The sequence below is a fragment of the Pteropus vampyrus genome, unplaced genomic scaffold (assembly GCF_000151845.1).
Source record: "Pteropus vampyrus isolate Shadow unplaced genomic scaffold, Pvam_2.0 Scaffold2, whole genome shotgun sequence".
NCBI lineage: Eukaryota > Metazoa > Chordata > Mammalia > Chiroptera > Pteropodidae > Pteropus > Pteropus vampyrus.
This window is the reverse complement of record NW_011888783.1, coordinates 25,961,052-25,984,945: the sequence shown is the minus strand read 5'-3', so window position 1 is coordinate 25,984,945 and position 23,894 is coordinate 25,961,052. Positions and strand designations below refer to the sequence as shown.

At 33.8% G+C, this 23,894-nt stretch overlaps 1 protein-coding gene and 1 pseudogene across 1 annotated transcript in view; both read left to right on the top strand.

Annotated features, from left to right (window-relative positions):
- The first annotated feature begins 5,141 nt into the window (after positions 1–5,141).
- Positions 5,142–23,894, top strand: part of PSMD14 (proteasome 26S subunit, non-ATPase 14) — an 84,808-nt gene continuing 66,055 nt past the window's right edge. Inside the window, exons 1-3 of the mRNA XM_011358588.2 lie at positions 5,142–5,283; positions 11,013–11,106; positions 13,385–13,436. Coding sequence (XP_011356890.1) covers positions 13,389–13,436 — 48 coding nt within the window. The 5' untranslated portion in view covers positions 5,142–5,283; positions 11,013–11,106; positions 13,385–13,388. The remainder of the gene's footprint in view (positions 5,284–11,012; positions 11,107–13,384; positions 13,437–23,894) is intronic.
- On the top strand, positions 13,445–19,710 carry LOC111738697 (annotated as a pseudogene).

Here is a 23,894-nt window from a genome sequence, read left to right as displayed (position 1 = left end):
TAGGATAGATCTAGAATGTTTCCAACGACCCAAAAAGTTCTTTCAAACCCCAAGCAATTCTCCTACCTAACTCCACTTTCAATCCCCAAGATAACCACTAATCTGCTTTGTCACTATATGTTTGATTTCCTTTGTTTAGTTTCATTAAAATGGTATTATACAGTTTGTAGGCTTTTGTGTCTCATATCTTTTCCTCAGCATGATGTTTTTGAAAGTCCATCCATACTGTTGCATGTATCAGTAGTTTTATTTTTGATTGCTAAGTATTATTGCATTGTTAGGAAATACCATGCTTTATCCATTTATCGGGTGAGAAACATTTAGATTATTTCCAGTTTAGAGCTATTATTAATAAAACTATTATAAACTATCATGTTCAAGGCTTGGTGCAAACATATGTTTTTATTTGTTTTTGGTAAATATATCAAATGGAGTTGTTAGGTCAAATGGTGATTGTATTTTTAACTTGATTAAAGAATGCCAGAACAATGTCCAAAGTTAAATCCTTTAATTACTGTTTGTATGATATATATTTTTTCATCCTCTTAGTTTCAATATATTTGGGTCATTGAATCTAAATTGTGTCTCTTGTGGACTGCAAAGTTGGATCTTTTTTTAAATCCATTCTGATAATTGCTGCCTTTTACTTGGAATGTTTAATCTTTACACTTAATGTATTATTGATAAGGTAGTATTTACATCTGCCATTTTACTATTTGTTTTCTAAATGTTCTGCATCTTTTTTTCTTCTATTCCTCCATTTTGTGTTAAGTACATATTTTGTAGTGTACCATTTTAATTCCTTTGGCTTTAGTTTATATATTTTTTGAGTATTTTCTTAGTGATAGCTCTGGGGATTACAATTACCAAGTTATAACAATATAGTTCAAAGTAATACCAATTTATTTTAAATAATATACAAAAACTTTACTACTATATAGCTTCATTTTATCCCCCTCCTTTATGCTGTTATTATAATACAAATTATATCTGTATACATAAAATCCCCATCAACAGATTTATAAATATTGCTTTATGCATTTTGTTTAAATCGTGTAAGAGAAAAAATGAATTACAAACAAAAATATATTTGTATTGTCTTTTATATTTACTTATGTAGTTACAAGTGTTCTTTATTTTTTCATATGTATTGGAATTATTGTGTAATCTCCTTTCATTTGAGCCTGAAGGACTCTCTTTAGGATTTCTTGTAGGGCAAGTTTCCTAGTGATGAATTCTCGCTCATTTGTTTATACAGACATTTTGGGAATGTATTAATTTATCCTTCATTTTTTAAAAATAGTTTTCCTGGATATAGAATTCTTGGTTGAAAGTCTTTTTGAATATGTCATCCCACTGCTTTCTGCTTCCATAGCTTTGGTTGTAAATCTTATTGAGGATTATGTGATGAGTGGCTTCTCTTGACATTTTCAAGATTCTCTCCCTGTCTTAGGCTCTCAAGAGGTTGGTTATTCCCTGTCCAGGTGTGGATTTCTTTGCGTTAATCTCATTTGGAGTTTTAAGCTTCTTGGATGTGTAGATTACTTTTCATCAAATTTGGGAAGTTTTATTTTTCAGATATTATTTCTGCCTTTTTCTCTTTCTCCTCTCCTTCTAAGACTCTCATTATACATATGTTGGTATGTGTGATTGTGTCCCACAGCCTTCTAATGCTGTTTATGTTTCTTTTTTCTTTTTTTTTTTCAGGCATACTTTGGAGATATTGTGGGTTTAGTTCCAGAACAGTGCAGTCAAGTGAGTATCTCAATAAAGTGAATCACACAATTTTTGGGGTTTCCCAGCACATATGTTCTACAGCACATACTGTAGTCTATTAAGTTGCAACAGCATTATGTCTGAAAAAGTAATGTGTATACCTTAATTTAAAAAGACTTTATTGTTAAAAAATACTAACCATCATTTGAGCCTTCAGTGAGTCAAAATCTTTTTACTGGTGGATGGTCTTGCCTTGATGTTGTTGGGTGCTGACTGATCAGGATAGTGGTTGCTGAAGGCTGAGATGGCTGTAGAAATTTCTTAAAGTAAGACAACAATGAAATTTGCCACACCAATTGACTTTTCCTTTCTTGAACGATTTCTCTGTAGCATAGGATGCTGTTAGATAGCATTTTGCCCACTATAAAACTTCTGTGAAAATTGGAGCCAATCTTCTTAAACTCCACAGCTGCTTTATCAATTAAGTTTATATAATATTCTAAGTCCTTTATTGTCATTTCAACAATCTTTACAGCATCTTCACCAGGAGTAGATGCCATCAAAAGAAACCACTTTCTTTGTTCATCCATAACAAGCAACTCCTCATCTATTAAAGTTTTATCATAAGATTGCAGCAATTCAGTCACATCTTAATGCTCCACTTCTAATTCTAGTTTTTTCGCTATTTCTGTGACATCTGTAGTTACTTCCTCCACTGAAGTCCTGAATCTCTCAAAGTAATCCATAAGGGTTGGAGTCAACTTCCAAACTCCTGATAATGTTGATATGTTTAATGTTCATGGTGCCCCAAAACAATTACAATAGTAACATCAAAGATCACTTATTACAGATCACCGTAACAAATATAGTAATAATGAAAAAGTGTTAAATATTGTGAGAAGTACTGAAATGTGACAGAGACATGAAATGAGCAAATACTGTTGGAAAAATGGTGCTGATAGACTTGCTCAATATATGGTTGCCACAAATACTCAATTTGTAAAAAAAAATGCAGTATTTACAAAGTGCAATAAAAAGTAGTATGCCTGGATTTGTTCCCTAGAATGTATAATCTCAACTGACCTATATTCAAATTTGCTAATTTTTTCTTGCACCTAATCAAATCTTTGTTCAGCCCCTCTAAGGAATTTTTCACTTCAGTTGTTATACATTTCAACTCCACAATTTTTATTTTTAAAAATTATTTGTCTCTTTATTGATATTATGTATTTGGTGAAATATTCTTATACTTTCTCTAGTTTTTTAGACATGGATTCCTTTAGCTTTGTGAACATTTAAAATATCTTATTTATGGGCTTCATAAGGAATAGTTTCTCTTGATAGTTTTTACTCCTGTATATGGGCATTACATCCTTGTTTGTATGTTATCATATTTTTAAATTTTTTTATTTTGAAAACTGGACATTTTTAATACTAAAATGTGGCAACTCTGGAAATTAGATTCTACTCTCCTCGGGATTTTTGTTGTTTGTTTTTTGTAGTAGTTCTTAGTTTAGTGACTTTTCTGAATTAATTCCTTCAAGTCTGTATTCTTTGTCATGTGTGACCACTGAAGTCTTTGCTCAGTTGGCTTAGTGGTCTGCTGACTGGACACATTTCTGTAAATGTCTTTAACTAGTAAGTCCCCTAGTCTTTGCTGAGAGTCTTAGTTTGTGTGTTGGCGCACGACCTCAACACTCAGCCAGGGAATTTACAACTCAACCTTAGTCTTTACTTCTTATATAGCTTCTCGAGGTTAGCCCCAGGTGAGAACGTAGGGCCTTCTCAGGTCTTTCCTGAGCATTCACATAGCCCTAGTCATGCACACAACCCTAAGCATGAAGATTACCTTTTAGATTCCCAGGAATATGTTAGAGTTTTTTAAAGTCTCTATGGACATCTCATTACCCAGCTAAATACTTTGATTCAGCTTGAGCAAGGGTGCTCCAAACAAAGCTGAATGATTTTTGATCTTCGTATTTAATGTTTATGGGGGAGCCACTGGTGAAATTCAAGCATAGGGGTATGACTGTGTTTGTATAGAAGAAAAAAAATCTTTACCAGTGAAGTGAAGAATGGATTGAAGTGGGGAAGACTGGAGGCAGGAGGATTAAGGAGATTATTACAGCATTCTAGGGAAAAAGTGACGAAGGCCTGAGTTAATGTTGAAGTAGAGAGAATGGAGAGAGGGGAGTAGTGGATTGGGAAAGCAATTTTACAGAGGAGACACTTCATGATTTCCAGGATTATTAATTGGGAGGCCAGTGGAAACAGCTGAATAAGAGGGAAGTGTCTACTCTCAGGTATGATTAGGGAAACTTCTTGAAGATGGGATCGTTGACCTTCCCCGCCTCCTCCAAAAAAAAAAAAAAAAGTAAATGAGGTTTGGGAGAAAACATAAAGACGAGGATCCAAATATAATTATTATTGATGATTAAATAATCTATATACTTTTTAGATGGAGATGGAATACTTTGAGAGAGAAATTCTGTGTAATTGTACCACTCAAATAGCTTTGGATTCAGATGCTAGAATCCCTTCTTCCCCTCCACCCAGTAGATTCATCACCATTCTTGGTGTAGGAATGTTTTAAAGACATTATTTAAATTAGTTTGTGTGTTTGTGTGTTAAATGCTTATTATTTGCAATGTTATTTGACGAAGTCAGTGGGACTTGGTAAACATACTGTCCTAAACAAAGACTGCATCTAAGTGTGATATAAATTTCCAAGTCAGTCATTTCTTGGGCCCTTTTGCTCTTAAATCCTAGCAGAGCAGATGATGGATGCAACGTTGTTCATGCAAATTACATGGAGAAACAAGAGCAAATGATTCCTTAAGCACTGTAAATTAAACTGAGCTCAAAACAGGTGGTTTTAACACTTGGTAAACGTTGGTTTTCTCTGAAATCCAATGCTTGCAAAGCGGTAAAGACAAGACCGTGGGAAGGCTGCGCTACGGAAAAGAGCATCTGACCGATTTCCCCTTTTTTCACACCCCTCCCTTTTCTCTTTTGCTTCTCAGATTACCAAGTTAAGTTTAGTTCATGTAAACCTTTTAGTTTTCGAGTGAGGCCGCGGTAAAACACCAGAACGAAAGAGATTCTGATCTCGGTAGTCCTGAAGTTTTGTTTCCCAGGCAGTCACCTCTCGGGCTGGATAGGCCGGTGTCCTAGATCTGGGCAGGAGCCTGCGAGGAGAAAAAGGAGGATGTTTGAGAAGCCGGGGCAGGCCAGGCACTATTCCGCCGCCCACTCCCAGTCGAGAAAGAAGATCCCCGTGGCCAGCGCCGTCTGTTCTCTGCGCCCCTGCTGGGACGCCCTCTCGACTCTCGAGTCGCCTCCAATTGGCCGTCGGGGGAACGGAAGCCGAAGCGGAGCAGTGAACCCGGAAGTGCTTCGCGGCAGAGGCCCGGGCGACTCTTTTGAATGGAATCGGGCTGATTCATCGCCGGTTCGCGGAGCCAGAGTAGGGTCGAGCCTCAGACCGTGCCGCCACCGCCGTCGCCGCGTCACCGCAGCTGGAAGACAAGGGTCCAGACCGCGGCCTCCGGTCCCGACCGCCCGGAGGTAAGACGCGGAAGGCAGGCCCCGGAGGTCCGCGGAGACAGCCGCGCTAGGCCGCTGTCAGCCCCGTGCTTTCCTGAGTCACGTTGCCCAGCCGAGTTGTCACTGGAGGCCCGGGCCCTAAGGGAGGAGCTCAGGCTCCTTCGTCCTTTTCTCCGGCTACTCGGGTTTCTGGCAGAGTTAGGTCTAGATGTGGTCTCCAGCTATGCTGAATTCACATCTTGGTAACCAATCCCTTCCTGCATAGGGATAACCCGTGTTTATGGATTCTATTTGCGCTCAATTGAGTTTCTCACTAAACGCATGTTTTCTTTATTACTTGTTCTTCACTTGTTCTTCCCATAGGCCTTGACCCTTTTTCTCTTGGTGTTAGGTTTTCAACTCCAGAAAACAAATAAAACCCCCAGAGATTCACTGGTTTTTAATCTTGAAAATCTTCAAAACAAAGTGTAGTTATTCCTGCAATGCCTTTTAACTTACTTTCAGTTTATCCTAATTGAATTATTGTTGGTGAATTGATTACATTTCCTGTTTTCAGTAAAGTAGAAGTCCGCTACTGTGTGTTACCACTTGGAACTAAATTTCGTTGGTGACATTTCTTAGCTTCTGTCAAACTAAGAAAAACGTAAACTTTTCGAAAGCGTCTGACTATAAATCTAGTGACTAAATGAAAAATTCTTGAAATTAAGATCGTACCAAAAGTTGATAAAGATTTTCGTGAGAAAGATGGCAAAGAGGCTTTAAAAATTAGCATAGAAATATAATTCTAGGGTGAAAATGATTTTTTTCACTGCTCACAAAAGTATGTTTTTAATACTACTGACAGTGTTTATGAGTAAAGTTACAAGACAGTCACTGGTAATGTTGAAATAACAAAAAAGAGCTGAATATAATTTTAATGGAGATAATTAACATAATGGTGACCTTGTGTCATGTAAGCCTACCAACCATGAAAGTTTAATTATACATGTTTCAAACAAATTGTATGGGTTATTGTGCATTTGAAGAGATTAAGATACATAGTGGCTCAGAATTAACTACAGTTAAGATGTGTTTAGTGAAGTGGTATTTAGTGAAAAACCTGAATATTGTCTTTAATTTGTCTCAGAACAAAATTACATCTGGCCATCAGAAGGAGGTTTTGAAGTCATGATCTTTTAATGAAGCCTCACCTGTTGACTTTGGAAGATTTCCCCCCTGTCAGGTGCTTAGAAAATAATATATTGCTGTCCCAGTTGAAAGGTTGTGTTTTTAACCTCTATGACATGGGTTCATCCTATTTTTTTGTCATGTAAACCGTGCGTTTAGTATCTAAGTTCAGAACCCATGTTTGCAAATCAGTAACAAGAAACAATTGTGCTTTTATTTGTTTTCAGTTTTATAGCAATGTTTGTTTCATAAATCAGTGTTCACCTGTGAAAGCTTTACCCGAATACTCGTGATTTCTTATTCATGAACTTGTCATATACTCTATTCGTTGCACTCATTTGACATTGATATTGTTTTATGATATTTTGGTGTCCCCATGTGAGAATTGGATCCAGTAATCTCTTCCAGCTCTAAAATTATTGAGTACTTACTGCATATCCCAGGTACTTATTAGGTGCTTTGTATTTATTCTTACAACAGACTTGCAAGATAGGTATTGTCTCCATTTTATAGATGAGGTTTAGAGTATAGAAGAAGGTAACTTGTTCCAGATCCTTTAGCCAAGTAGGTTTTGAAACCAGGATTCAAATCTGGATCTGATTGGCTCCCGAGCCTTTCCAGCTCTACATTGCTGTCCTTTTGCTTTGTGTATTTTTCATGAGTTTGTATAATGCCTTCCCAGGAAGATTGTAAATTCTTTCAGTGTGAGCCACTAAGTTTCTTACTGGCTTTATTTCTGTATCACTTTATACAGAAGGTAGTACTTAATAAATGTTTTACTTGAATGCTGTAGTTAGGAGCCACCACAAGAAATACTTATGATAATTCTGTCCTTACTATTTTAAACTAGGGAAAATCTTGCTTGCAAAATCCTGTTTATATAATTAAGTTTAATGTTGACTCTGTATTTCTTATGCTGAAGAAAGCCCTTAAGAATATGAAAAAAGTTCCTAATTACTTTCCACAAATCAGAGTAGAGGAATTAGAAATCCAGTGAAATCACAAATATAAAGTAGTTTAAATAAGATTTAGCATCAGTCTGAGAAGTAATAGTATTTAACTGCAATATGGACAGGGAAATGAAAAATGAAAAGTGAACTAAGAAACAGAATGATAAACCCAAACAGCTAAGGGCTTCTTGATTTTATTTGAATTTTATAAATTATTGGGATACCAGTAGTTGAAAAGTTAAAAAAAATTGTCACATTCTGAATTCAGATTAAGATAATTTTGAAAGATCTGTTGTTTGAGGGTTATTTATAGTTTCATAAATTTCCTGTAAATATTTTAATTCTAACATGAACACAATCTATGTCAGGTTCTATTCAGATATTAATTTGGGAGATGAAAAAGTGGAAAATCATTAACCTTTTGAAAGTACTGATTCTTATTTTGTACTGTTTTTACTAATTAGGATACATTTCTGTATGCATGACATATTACATATAAACACTTTATTCATATTATCTGATAATCTTTTAAGTAAAGTTAATCATATCATGAACGACCCCTGAGTCCTCAACTTTTTGATAGGTATAGAAACTTGGTTTAGCTCCATAGACCTTTTGTATTGCTTCTTTCTAAGAATTGGAAGTATTCTCTTTTATGTTATAGTGTATCATTCTAATTTTATGAACCCCTTTGTTAAATTCTGCAAAATGCAAGTCCCTCCTCTCCATTGCGATTCACTTATTACTGTAAAATATGGCCCGTGTTTTGAAACTCACTAAGTGGCAAACCTGGTGGAAAGAAGGAACTGTGTAGGATGTACTGTAGATATACTGGTGCTGTGGGATGCTTGTGCTGATAACAGCAGCTAGCATTCATTGTTTCTGTATGCCAGACATGGTGTAAATATTGTTTATGTCCATTGTTTAATCTTCAGAACAACTCTATGAGGTGGATGCTGTCATTATTTCCATTTTGCAGGTGAGGAAACAGAGTGAGAGAAGTGGCTGACCCAAGGACACAGAGCTAATAAATGTCAGAGCCAGAATTTGAATATTGGTATTCAGACTGCAGTCATAGCTCTGAACCCTCATATACCAAGAAAAATAGTCATCACCATTTACCATCTCGGTCCAGTGGACCTTTTTGCACTTCTTACACCGTTAAGTCATTTTATGAATAATTTACAGAAGTAAAAATTTTAGAAAAATTTTATACAGATTTTTATTTTGTATTTTCCTGGTTTGGAAGGTATGTGTACCTGAAATAGACAACATCCTTTGTATGTAATTAACTGCTCATCATCCATCATGCGTAAACCTGGATCATGTTTATCTTGTAAAGATCAGCTCCACTTTTTAAATACATCTCTAATAGGCCCTATCTTATTATTTCTTCTGGTTCTTCTTGCACTTGTAATACATGGAATGTATATGTGTGTTAAAATAAACATAACCTAACATTTATCATTTTAATCATTTTTAGATGTACAGTTCAGTGGCATTAAGTATGTTTGCATTGTACAAACATCACCACCATCCATATCCAGAATTTTTTCACTACCCAATTGCAATACTTTTAAAACATTGACAGCTCATAATTTTGTTGAAGTGAGGATGGTCATCATCTTTGCTTGTAAAACATTTTTATTTTAGATTTATAAACACCAGTTAGAGTTAGTCCATGAAGTTTTTTCATTTCTACATTATTTCCTTTACTCACCTTTGCGTTACACTTCAGCATTTTTTCACATATGAACTGTATCAACATAATAAAAGATAAAAGAATATGACATATCTCTTTAGCAAAAGAATTTGTAAAATAGTGTGTGATGAAGTCCTGTTGAATACCTGACTGGATGAGAATGTCATATTTCTTTTTTGCTCTTAGAAATATATTGTTGTTCACTCACTGATCCTTTCAAAAAATACTTTATGGAGACAAAATTTACATAACATAAAATTAACTGTTATACAGTGAACAGTTCACTGTCATTTAGTACAGCTGTGCAGCTACTACTTCTGTCTGCTACTTCTGTCTACTTCCAAAGCATTGCTATTATTCTAAAATAAAATGTTTTACCCAATAAGCAGTTTTTCCATTTTACTTCCCCTGCCTCCAAGCTCCTGGCAATCACAAATCTGCATTATATCTCTCTGGATTTATATATTTTGGATATTTTATGTAAATGGAATTCATATATGACCTTTTGTGCATGGCTTCTTTCACATAGCATAATGTTTTGAAATTTATTGACATTATAACATGTGTCAGTACTTCATTCCTTTTTATAGCTGAATAATATTTCATATGTTCCATTGTTTGACTATACAGTACTAGAATTTATTTTTTTATCCTTTGATGGACATTTGTTTCTTCTGTTTGGCTGTTGTGAATAGTGATGCTATAAACATGCATGTACATGTTCATGTTTTGAATACTTGTTTTTAATTTTGGGAAGTGTATACTTAGGAGTGGATTTTTAGGTCACGTGGTAATTCTATGTTGAACTGTTTCCAGCATTCATTGGTTCTTAAGTTAGAAAGAATGAATCTAGGATATTGTCATCTAAAGATGCATAATCTGAGATTTTGCTTATAAATCAGTTTTTCTCAACTGGGGGTGATTTTGCCCTTTCAAGGGGACATTTGGCAATGTCTGGAGATATTTTTGATTGTCATGGCTGGCTGGGTGCCACTGACTGGTATCTAGTGAGTAGAGGCTAGGGATGCTGCTAAACATCCTATAATGCACAAAACAGCCCCCTACAACAAAAAAGTTTTTTAGTTATGAATGTCAGTAGTGCCGAAAAAAACTGACTTGTACCATCAATTTTATTGTCATTATTAGAGACTAGACTTCTTTCTTTATATTCACCTTGTGATTCTCTAATAGTGAAACTTTTTTTCCCTTCTGTCAGTTCTTCTCTCTTTGCCATTATTGGTAGAATATGGACAATTCTGAATTCTCGACTGTGTTCAATGAAAGCTAAAAGAAGACTACAAAGATGATGTCTCTAGTCTTTTATATCTTTTTGAAAGACGAAGCAATGCTGTTGGCAGCACAATAAAAACTGAAAAATGATACAATAGCTGCAATGTATTTTTCACTGTTGCATCATTTTGGATGATTGTTATTCTTCCATTTTTGTATTTTAGTCTTTTTTGGTATAGTTGGGAATAATTAAGAAATGATGAACTAATTCCTAGGATGACAAAACAGCAATCTTTCAAGACATAGGACAAAAACGTCACTAAGATTCCATAACATTACAGATTTGTAATAATGTTGCAATGGGCCTATTTGGTAATTGCACAATGAATTTTGTTCTATTTAAAAATATGAGTACTTTTCTTTGAAACAGCTCTAGAAAGACTTAAAAGTCATGAAATATCAATGTTTACATATAATTAGAACTCAAAAAAAGAAACTTAAAAACAAAATTTGGATATAGGATTAATCACTATGTTCTGTAGCTCTCTGGGATGCTATTTCATTCTATATCCTCTAGAAATGGTGATTAAAAATCAATTTCGATTTCTGTTTTTAGGAATTTTGCTTCTTTTAAAGCTGTTGGCATATTTTCTTTCTCAGTTCTCAACATGATTATATCTGATTTTATTTACTTTTTATAGGAAAGAGAGAAAAAAATACTTGAGAAGAATCATACTTGCCAGTATTATCAACAAATTGAAGCTTAACACCACAGGAGTTGTAGTTACTGACCAGGTGAGAATTAAGAATGTATTTTACTCTTACCTATTCTTTCAGGAGGTGATTTAAATATCTTATGAAAATGTATCATTTTTAACATATCAAATTGTAAATCAGATAACCAGATTTTAAGGCTCATGATAGTCATTGAGATAACTATCATTTTAGTTCTTGTTTGCTTTTTGTAAACAAAAAAAAGGTAGTGATAAATTTAGAACATTTATCAATATATTTCATTTCCAAATGTTACTATTTTTATTAAATCTGGTTATCTTATCTTAAATGTTTTAGTTTGTTAAATATTTTTTCCTGTTTGCTGAGACATCTAATTTTGCTAAAAACACAAATTTGACCTGCCAGATTTTCTTTCCCTCTGCTCCCCACATCGCTCATATATATTCACAGCATCTGGAGTCTGTGTAAAGTCATCAGAAACAACACAGGGGGAATAGATAAACTGAACACAGCTGGGAATTGACTTTGGCCTGGAATATATATAATGTCTAAAGTGTTCTGTATGTTGTTAGGGTTTTTTTCCATTTGTTTTTTAAGTTTGTAAGCTTGAAATGGTCCAAAAGAAAAAATTTTCCATTGCTAATATATTCTAGAGAAATGTCTTTAATATTTAAAATATACAAGGTTTTTTTTTTTTTTCTGTCTACAGCCTTTAAAAAGTGCTATGTATTGAATGCTGTATTTGGGTTGAGGAATTTTAATGAGAATTTGATGGAGATTTTATATGTAAATGTTGCTATTAGAAGTATGAGGTAAGGCTATTAAACAGAAATTTTGTCTGGCCTGTCAGGTTTTCTTACGTACCTTTTCATTTTTTTAAATGAGTTTATCTGTTGGGAATCTCCCAAACTTGTTGAGCGAAAGCCAGATACAAAAGTGTGTGATTTCATTGATATAAATTCAAAACAGCAGAACTAATGTATGCTGTTAGAAGTTAGAATTCTACCTTTGTGGGTGGTAGAGACTGGGAAGGGGGCATGAAAGATGTTCTTAGGTGCTAACTATTTGTTCCTTCATTTAGGTGGTGCTTATGGGGATTTGTTCACTTTGTGAAGATTTCATGCCTGTATCGTTTGTGTACTCTTTTGTATGTGGTCTTGAATAAAGTTTGCAATGTTAACACTGCAGCATTAAATTGTAAGCAGGATTCAGCAAACATGATTACACTGTAATGATCATAAGTATATTATTGAATTTTAGTTTGTATAGCAGTTCTAACTAGTAAAACAACATGGACAAATGACTAAACTAAACTCTTAACATTTAACTTAGAATATATTTGTACTAATACCATTTTCTAAAGCATATACTTAGGAAGAAGAGGACTTTTAAGACATAGTAGCAAGTAGAAAACAATGTTTCATTCTCACGATTAAAGTATTTAGTTGTACTAAATATTAATTTTTATAATTGGATTACTCTTCTGTGTATATGAGGCCATATTATTACCTTCGATTATTTCTTGCCTTAGATTTCTTCTGTGAATTTTTCAGGCTTATAAGAATGTCTTCTGTAGTTATTCCTGGCATAAAAAAAAGAATCAGATTGATATTTCAAAGTTAATCCTCTCTGTATTAACTCTAAAATTATAATTGAGAACTGCAGCTGAATTTCTTTAGTGAAAAAGGTGTATATCTTCTCAACATCTGAAATAACACAAAATATTTGTGTAGGTTCTAGGACACTATCTTAATGTATTTAATGTTTATAATATTTCTTTTAGTATAATGAGTTCATTTTTTAAAAGCCTTTGATGCTAATTCAGAGATCCATAATCTGCTCACAATGTCTTTCACATGTAGTTTTGATGATAACTGACAAGCTGTAAGTTAATTAGCACAGAACTTACTAATGAGGATGTTAAAATTTAATTTAAAAGTGAGGATTTTTATTTGTACACTCTGGACAAATTGAATGAAATTCAATCACATATGATTAGCATTTCAGGCAATTTTTCCTCATTCAGGTACTTTATTAGATAACAATAAGAAAATATAATTAACTAAATGATAGCAAAGTTTTGAAAGTATGCTAAGATTGCTTGTCTTTAAAACTGGGGATAACCCAAAACCAAAGCAGTAAAATAAGGTCTGTTAATTAGCATGGAAGACAGCTTCTTGAATTAATATGTGGTGTTAATTAACAGGAAGTCTGATGTTGTGTTGTAATTACCACCAATATTTTTGACATACTGAGTGACTGAAGGTGAATTATATAGATAGCAATTGAGTAAACACTTTTGTGCTTAGGAACGTTTTCTTTTGTTTCTGTTTTCTAGAAATATGGACAGACTTCTTAGACTTGGAGGAGGTATGCCTGGACTGGGCCAGGTTAGTATATAGACTCAATATTTCTTTGTAAACTGCAAGCCTTTCTCTAGTTATCCAAAGAGAAAGAAATCACTCCCAAGAAAATCGACTCATAGATAACCTTATGGTAAGAAGCTTACGTTATCACTGGTTGCTGTACTGTAACACTAACATGTGGAGAACATTTTCTATTAATTTAATTTTGTCCTAGGAATAAGAATTTTCTCTGCTTTGATTTAAAATTTTGGGATATATTAGATTATCAAATTTGCCTTTTAGTGAAAAGACTAAGAATATCCTATTTCTGGGTTTACAATGTAGACTTTAGAAGTAACATATGAAAAAGTAAACCTGGTATACTCTTGGTAAGATCCAGAAAAGTGACCCATAGATTATTCGTATGTACAGTGTTAATACTGATAAATTTCTTCTAGTGATACATGGCTGAATTAATAACTAATATCTCTCTATAAGTTTGGTATATATGATTTCTTTTACTTTCTTATTAAAATTAAGTGAGTTTTCAGTTGTTTTAATATTATCATTTATCTTGTTCTATGCTGTTGGGCAAATGGCCTCTAGATAGATTTCTATCAGGGTATTTTATCTGCTTTCAGCTAAAGAAGAAATTTCTGCCTCTTTTGAGTTCTGTACTGATTATCTTTCCAGTCCTCCATTAACAAAAGGGATGACTATGTGTTGTTCCTTTTCTAAGACTTTAATGTATTGTTTTATGACCAAATTTTGGGAATATTTTTATAACTCACCTTTAGAACCCTTACAGTTACCAACTTTTCCTCATTTCCATAGCGCTATCAATGACTGTCTTTATTCACTCAAAGTAGTCTATATTTTGTGTAAGAAACAGTTTGTGATTTCTTGAAATTTTCAGTGTTTTAGAGGCACTTTTAATAATTCTTTGATTAGCTCCGTTTATGACTAATAAATATTTTAGAAAGTTGAAATCATTTTGTGATTCTGTATTGCATCTTTGCATAGGCTTCAGTTATTTTTCATTTACTTTTGTTAAGTTTTGAATATTCTCATGTTCCTCTACTGTCTGCCTGTTTATTCATGATTCTTTAATTTTGTAAGATGTAATTCATTCACTTAAGAACCCTACGGACCTCTGAACTTGACTCTTCCAAATCTGTTTCCATACTTTGTAAATGTTCTAGATACCTTCTAGAATTTCCCTAACTTATTCTGAAAGTAGCAATAACAATGTTAAGGCATGTAAAAGTGTCAGAAGTGAGTTGAGGTGGTATGTAAGTACTGTAGATTTACCTGCAAATTACAGGTAAGGATGTTGCTTTAGTAGAATTCTTTAAGGGAAGTTGTATGAAATTTAAATACCGAAATAACTTTCCTTAAACATTAGATGCAATAAATTACATATCCATGTTGGAAATCCATGCTGAGAAACTGCTGGACATGAAATAATGGTTTTACTGGCCACAAATTGAGCTGCATCATATCTCAGTGACCACTGCAAACCTTTGCATTAAGTGGACAACTAAGTATTGGCTTAATAACCTCTCCTTGGTTTGTGATCATTTAATCAACCCTTGTATCCTCAGTTTGTATTCTTATTTGAACTTAAAAAACATTACTTGAGAGTCTTTCATTTCATGTATGTGTTTCATCTTCCCAATTATTCCCAGGCTCTCAAGGGAGTAATTTGCAGTGTTCTAATTTCCGTGATAGCTCCTTTATCGAATAGGTTTTCAGTGATTAAATTTTCTTCCTTAAATTTTATTCTACTCATGTTCTAGACTAATTTGACATATACTTACAATGTTACTTCTGCAACCTGAAATGTTAAGTGTATTATCTTTTAATAATTCAGAGATCTTTGGATTGATAATAGCCACTCTTGCCATTAGATAATCTATAGCAGCCAAAAAAGTAGAAAAGCAGATATAATACAAAAATCAGTGGAGAATGTTATTATTTTACTATTTAATGGAAAAAGTAGAATTTCTTCATAAATAGTTTCCATAAAACTTGCTGGTAAGTTTACAAATGGTTCTTTTAAAACATAGGAATAAGAGCAGAATAGGATTTTCTATCCATTCTAAGGACTCTTACCTTTCTCTGAGTAGAAGTAACCTTTCTCTTTTCTCTTTCCACTTATTCTCTGATCCTATCCTCTCTTGAAACCTTGCTCATCCCCATCAATACCCCTCCTCTGCCTACAAAGATGTTTAAAAGTCTCCTGGATCCAAAAAACAACAGAACTTCACTGCATCCTGCCATTATACCTTTTCTTCTATTTCATTCTAGAATTCCTGAAATAATAGCTTATACTCAACGTATTCTACTTTCTTTTCCATTGACTCTCTTGAGATTATATTCTGGCCTCCTCCAATACTATACTGAAATTGTTCAGATTGCCAAGTCTTTTTGGCTACTTTTCTTTTTCAACTAGACTAGTATTTCACACTGTTCACAATGTCTTTTTTAAAACTTTTTCTTCCATTAGCTTTATTGTGGTACTTTTCCTTTAGTTCTTCATTATGGCGCCCATACCTACAAACAACTTAAAGTTGTATTGTTTTTAATATTGCATTTTTTTAAATCTTGCATTCTTAGATGTTAATACTTGGACAGTGGTAGTCTAAAATCATTAAATCTGTCAACAGTCTTCTACTTCAATGTAACTTATCAGTAGTTTAAAGCAGAAACAAACAGATGTTTTATTAGAACTATTAGAATTTGTAAACAAATAGCTTTAAATTGCAAATGTGTTTTTACATTTACTTTGCCAAAGTGCTTACAGACTTGAAATTACTAAAAAAATGTGAGATGATTGAATTAAAAGCATTTACTGCTGTGATTTGGCAACTCGATTATCTTTGTAACTACCCCAACTTAGGTCTTGGCAACTAAACTTTTTCCAAGAGCAGAGAAGACAAAACCAAAGAGATAGACATAGCTAAAACATAGTCTCCAGTCTCTAAAAGTTTTAGTTCAAGTCTTTGGGTTCATTTTAGCTTCAGAAACAGTCAAAGTAAGCATAAAAATAAATGAAACTTAAATAAAATGTTAGTGTCATTTATCTTGTCTTGTATTTGAATTTGTTAGACCGATATTTTGAGTTTCTGTGTGTTGGGTGTTGCTACAGGGAATTCCAGGGTAAGCAAGAACATAGTTATTTAATCTAGGGACCTTACATTCTAGTAGTTATATGGCAATTATGTTTTAAGTGCCTGCCACATATTAAATACTTTGAATGAGTGAATACTAGTGTTCGTTATAAGTAATGTGGCTTGTAAGTACAGTGGATGTAGGGTTAAATTTTTTTCCACAAAAAAAAGGAAACATGGACTTGAATTGAGGAGATGATATTTGAACTAAATTTTGGGATATATGCCAAGACATATTCAGAAAGGCTGGAGAATAGGCGATATGAGGGGAAATAATAGTAAAAAATAGCTAGTCAAAGACTTTGGGGTAGATTATGAAAGATTTTGAATGCCATTCTTAGTGATTTTTACTTTTTATCATGTAGACATTATAGTTTCATAAAGATTTTTTTAGCAGAGTTGTGAGATAATTCAGTCTGTTTCTGAGAAGTAATTCTATTGGTAGTTTGGAGACTAGGTAGAAGGGAAGAGATTGAAGGCAAAGTCATCAATGATATGAAATATTTCTGACTTTTTACCTTCTAGGCACATTGTAGGATTTTACTTTTTCATTGTTTTTAAAGTTAGTCTGACCACGATTTTGCTTTGACCAATGGAATGTGGGTTAGAAATTAACAGGTCACTTTTAGGTGGAAGCTGTAAGAATCAGTGTGTAATTTGCCTACCCTGGTAATCAAGGAAGCATGGAGATAGACACTCATAGATAGGTCACTGAGAAGAAAGTATGAGATATAACCTGCAAGTCAGAAATCCTGTGATTTTTATGCGACATGCCCTAATTTTTTTGGTCTCCAGTTTTTAAGAAACCTGGTATAGGTTAAACTAAGCACACTTACACAGGCCACGCGTTGCCTGAAAGTGATGAGTTTGCAGCTCTCTGATACAGACCTCAGTAAATTCCTGATGCAAAAATAAAGGAAAATATTGTAGATGAGAGAGCAGAGAAGGCTTTCTGAAAGTGGTGGGATGTAAGCTACATTTTGAAGAATTATTTCAAGTGGCTAGACCTAAAAAAATAACTTCATGAATTGGATATGATCTATTTTACTTGTTATAACTCATGAATTTATACAGTATGTGAATTTTGTATCTATAGCTAATAACAATTTTTTTGGTTTACTGTTATGTGCCTTGGAGGAAAAATGTTCATTATTTGTCTTTTAGGTTTTAGTCTAATGTTTTATAGAAAGGATTAATTTAACATAGCAATGGGGAAAAATGACTGGAATAAATGAAAAAATAACACCATTTTTATGGAAGAGGTATCTTAATTTCACATTCCAGTTCTTTCCAATTAATCATAAATTCAGTGTAGTTCCAATAAAAATACCAACTAGAATTTTCATGGAATTAGAAATCTGATTCTAAAATTCATATAGGAGAAAACAATCCAAGAATAGCAAGAAATTCTTAGAAGAAAAAATGAAACTTGCTCTAGCCAATATCAAAATATATGTTAATGATATATGACTCAAGGAGTGTTATATTGGTATAGAGATAGCCAGGTAGATCAGTTTAATCAAATAGAAAGCCCAGAAATAGATTTATGTTTATATGGGAACTTAATTTGTTATAGAGATAGTATTACAAATTGATGGGGAAAGAGAGCTCCTGCTGAAGCAAGGAGCTTTCTCTATGGGGGGAAAACTAATATTAGATTTTTACTTTATGCTTTACACAAAAATGTGCATACTAAACGAAGACCTAACAGTGAAAATCGAACTTTATAATTTTGGAAAACATACACATCAGCATACTTATTATCCAAGAAAACCTCAAAACAACTATTGGTGAGAGCCCTTGTGCATTGCTGATAGGAATTTAAAATTGTGTGACCTCTGTGGAAAACATAGAATTACCATATGGTCTAGCAATTTCATTTCTGGGTATCTACCCCAGAAATTGAAAGCAAGAACTCAGATATGAGTGTACTTGTGTTCATAGCAACATTATTCACAATAGCCAAAAGGTGGAAGCAACTTGTGTCCCTGGATGGCAGAATGGATAAACGAAATATGGGGTGTGCATATTGTGGAATATTATTTCATGTTAAAATGGAAAGAAATTCTCACATGATACAACATGGAAGAAATTTGAAGACATCATGCTAAGTGAAATAAGCCAATCACAAAAGGACAAAATATTGTATTATTCCACTTGTATGATCAGAGACAGAAAGTAGAATGGTGGTTGCTAGAGGCTGGAAGTCATATTGGAGTACGAAGTTAGTGTTTAATGGGTACAGAGTTTCAGTTTGGAAAATGTAAAGTTTTCTGGAGATGGATAGTGGTGATGGTTGCACAACAATATGAATGTACTTAATGACACTGAACTGTCTACTTAAAAGTGGCTAAGTTCTTTTTTTGTGGCACCTTGGAGATGGTCAGCTGCTTCAGGACGAAGCTGAACATCTCTTTCCCAGTCACTGGCTGCCAGTGGATGATGAACGAAAACTTCATACCTTTTATGAGAAACATGTGGCCACGGAAGTTGCTGCTGACGCTCTGGGTGAAGAATGGTAGGGTTATGTGGTTCATATCAGTGGCGAGAATGACAAACAAGGTTTCCCCATGAAGCAGGGTCTCTTGACTCAGGTTGTTTGCCTGCTACTGAGTAAGGGGCATTCCTGTTATAGACCAAGGAGGACTGGAGAAAGAAAGTGCAAATCTGTTTGGGGTTGCATTGTGGATGCCAATCTGAGTGTTCTCAACGCGGTCATTGTGAAAAAAGGGGAGAAAGATATTCCTGGTCTCATTGATACTACTGTTCCTCGTTGCCTGGGGCCCAAAAGAGTTAACAGAATCTGCAAACTTTTCAATCTCTGTAAAGAACATGATGCCCGCCAATATGTTGTGAGAAAGCCTCCAAACAAAGAAGGATAAGAAACTTAGGACCAAAGCACCCAAGATTTAACATCCTGTTACTCCACGTGTCCTGCTCTGAATAAACAGCATACTAAGAAAATAAGGAAGAGGCTACAGAATACGCTAAACTTTTGGCCAAGATAATGAAGGAGGCCAAAGAGAAATGCCAGGAACAGATTGCCGAGAGACATAGACTTTCCTCTCTGAGAGCTTCTACCTCTAAGTCTGAGTCCAGTCAAAAATGAGATTTTGTAAGAGTACCAAATAAATAAGCTCAGACATAACAAACAAAAAGTGGCTAAAGTGGTAAAGTTTGTTATGTATATTCTGCCACAAAAAATACAATTGCCATATCTTTAAAGTGAGATTAATAATATGTATCTCAGATGGTTCTTATGAGGATAAAATAAACTCAGTTGTGAGCATGTCAGGCACACACAGTAGATAGCTGCAAAAATATTTTTTGGAAGAAAGTGTTTGTTATGTCCTTATGACCTCAAAATAGAAAAATATAACTCAAAAGAGAAGATTGGTAAGTTGACTACTTCAATACATTACTAACTCTTTTCCCAACCAAGACAATAGAAACAAACTTAAAGTACAAACTGTAGAGGGGAAAAAGTTATTTGCAACACACTTATCTGTAACACATTTAGCAGAACCATAAATTAGTAAGACATAAAGACAACCTCATAGTAAAAAGAACATAAAATGGTAATTTGTAGAAGAATTGCTAACAAGCATATGGAAAGATATTCAACCTCACTATATATTAGGGAAATGAAAATTAAAACAAATATTAGATTTTTTTCCAACACAAGTCTGATGTATTAAGTGTTAATGAAGATTTTAGAAAGCAAAAATTCTCACGTAAGTTTTTTTCCTTAGGGTGGGCTGGTGTGAGGTGTGTGTGTGGAAGCTGGTTGAGGATTACATCTCAGTGCTTAGAACATTGCCTGGCAAATAGAAGATAATAAATAGATGTTGAATGAACACACCGTATGTGTTGTATAAATGATTAAAAGTCACTTTGGAAAGCAGTTTGACAGTGTCTAGTAATGTTGGAAATGCCCTAACTTCTGTGACTCAGCAATTCCATTTATTCACTTTAGAGAAACTCTTAACACATGTATATTGGAAGACATGTTTAAGGATATTCATTAAAATAGTGTTTGGATTATTGAAAAATTAAAAAACACTTAAACATCTATCTGTGGCAAAATGTGTTATGATGAAATATGCAACAGTTAAAATGAACTAGATTAATTTCTACATATTATGCATAATAGACCTTTAAACATAATCAGAAAAATTAAGGTTGTAGCGCAATATATACAATATGTAAGCATTAACGTTAATTTAAAAAACATAAAGTAACACTTTTTTTAGAGTACGTAACTCTTGAGTAAAACCACTGTCCAAGAGAACTTTCTACAGTGATGTACATGTTCTGTATCTGTGCTAAGACAGTAGCCTCTCGCCACATGTGGCTATTAAGCCCTTGAAATGTGACTAGAGCAACTGAATGTGACTAGAGCAACTGAATAACTGAATTTTAAGTTTCTTTTAATTTTAATTTAATACACACATGTAGCTATTGAGTCAATGTGATGTGAGTAGTGTGACTGAAGAACTGAATTTTTAGTTTTATTTATATTTATGTAATTAAATGTAGCTGTTTTATTTATATTTATGTAATTAAATGTAGCTATCCAGCACAGTCCTAAATAACACACCAAATTCATGAGAAGGGAAGGAGGCTAGAGGAACTTCCACTTCATATGTAATGTTCTCTGTTTTTAAAAAGCCAACAAACTAAAACAAAAGAACATTAAATGATGTTAAATAACATTTTTCTTTAGTGCTTAGTACTTTTTTTAAAAGCCACCAAGTAAAACAAAATCAGCAATTTCTTTTATTGTTCAGAACTTTGTCTCATGCCTTACTTAGGCATTTCATCTTTTCCCTCAGTCTTAGAGTTGAAGAGAATAACACTAGAGAAATTGCTGGAGACTAAATCATGCAGGGTCTTGTAGAAGTTTCTCTTCTGAGTGAGTTGGGAAGTCATTAGAGATTTTTGAGTAAAGGAGTTATGCTTATCAGACTTAAATTTTTAAAGAACCTGGATATTCCAGAGACGAGACATAAGGCAAAAATGGAAGCAGACACAAGAAAGGACTGCCATACTGTTTTTAAATTGCAGATTATGATGTTTATATTTATTGTATATTTATCTGTTAGAGAAATTCTGGTGTGACTTGAGCCATCATAGGTTAATGTGTACAATTAATCATTATACCTGTCACATTTGAAATAAAACCATTTATTTACTACTGGCACAGTAGCATGAAAATGAGCAGGCTTTTACGAAAGGCTTTTTTGTAAGTTCTCTTTTTTGTTCCTTGAGTCCTTCAGCCTATTGTCCGTATTGACAATTTTTGTATATTGATGGATGCTTCTGGTTACCTTTTTTTCTCTTTGATTCTTTGAATAGCTATCCTGATGTGATTCTCTGAACATTTACAAAGACTTTTTCTAAACACTGGTAGATTAATGTGGCCATTTTTTTTCCTTTTAAGAAGTAGGTAAGGGTCAAGAAATTTTAATTGTTTTATTTCTTTGCTTAACTACAAATAGTGATTTTGCTTTAGAAACAAAGCAAAAATACAAGATGCCTTTAAGTTTTTCTCATTTGTTGCTCTTGTGTAATAATTTTATTATTTTTAAAAGTATAATTCCTAATCATTCTATTCATGTAATTGAGCTGATGCTTCTTTTGTAGAAAATTAAAAAAGAGATCAGGTCAAAAGCAAGCTAATTAAAGCATACACTTTCTAGTTGTAATTGTAGCATTATTCTTAATAGATATTAAACCCCATGAAAAATGTGGTGCTCCTGAGAGGTCTCAAATCAACTCCTGAGAGTTCTCAAGTAAAAGGGAAACGATTCCTGGTGGGGCATTCTAGTTAATCTGTGTCATTTTGCTTGAATATTTAACTGGGCTAGTCTTTGAAAGGGAAAGGTCTTTGACATTTGTGAATGTTAAATTTCTACTTTGGTATGAAATTACCCTAAATGATTTTGTTTGAATTCTTTAGAACATTAGGGAGCAGTGACGTATTTTCAATTACAGTGAAATTGTCTTTCAAAATTATTTAATCACATTCTGATAAAATAGAAAAAATTATGATAAAAAATTAAATGTTACGATTTTTAATTTGAAGTCAAGGATATGAAGTCAAGGATCTATGACAGCTGATATGCCATTTTTGGTAGAAAGAGTATATGGGGTGAGAAATGAGAAGATATCTCTGTCTAATATGGAGATGTTATGATCATAAAAATTCAGTCTGTCTTTTCCTTCCCTCCCCTCAACATTGTTTTACATATTTGATTCACTGGTTACCTTGCTCATTTTGTACATTGACCTTTGGGTTTCCTGTATTATACCTGTGTAAATAACATAACTTCTGATTCTTCAGTTCATGTTATCATTTAGACAGTTCTCTAGATATCATACTCGTTTAAAATCTAGGCAGACATGGCTAGTATTCTCTCCTACAACATACATTTAAGGTGGTTCTTTTTGGGATGTTATCTGGGTTGAGTGCCCTGGAAATCTGCCACCAGAACAGGGCAATGGTCCCCACTAGACAGCCTCCCAGTTCTGGTTTTCAGACTTGCCAGTGATTTCACAGGTTCTTCCCTTCGAGAGACTGAACGCCACGTGTGTTGGGCACAATGGGAGGCTTGGGGACAATAAACAAATTAATATTTATGGTAGTTATACTTTTCTCCTACTCATTGTATATACATTTTCCCTCTTTTTACTTGATTGTATTCTTACATGCCCGTGTTACCTCTGTGTTATTTCCTTGTGTTGAAAACACCAGAGCCTGAGTAATTGGAAGCAAAATGCTTATCAAGAGTAGATGGTAAACTGATAAAACCTAGTTTTGGCAAAGTACTCTTTCTGTTTTATAGAAAAGGTATTTTTTTTACTTCATGGGAAACTACTTATTTCATTATCTAGTGGAATACATTTTTGTTACCATTATATAGTTGTGTTACTGTAGGGAGATAATTTTGGCTTTAGTTTGCACCTGATTGCACAGTTTCTGGCTGCTGTTTCCTTCTAATTTGCAGGTTCTGGTTACTATACACAATTCCTAATTTCTAGTTTATAGAGTAAGTGAGATCTTTGAATATTTTATAGCCCAGTCTTTTTATAAGGCTCTTTCTTGAAGGTTTCCTTTTGGGCTATGAGAATTGTAGCCATATAGGGAGATAGCAAGATACTCAGTAAGGAATGTAATTGTCAGTGGGATCTAGAGCAAATGCATGTATCCATAAAGAGAACCCACATATTTTGACAATTGTATTGAGATTTCCTTCTAGAATTTATAGAAGTGGGGTGGGGGAGAGGATGCAAGCCAAATGGACTAATGCTGAATGCCTCCCATGTT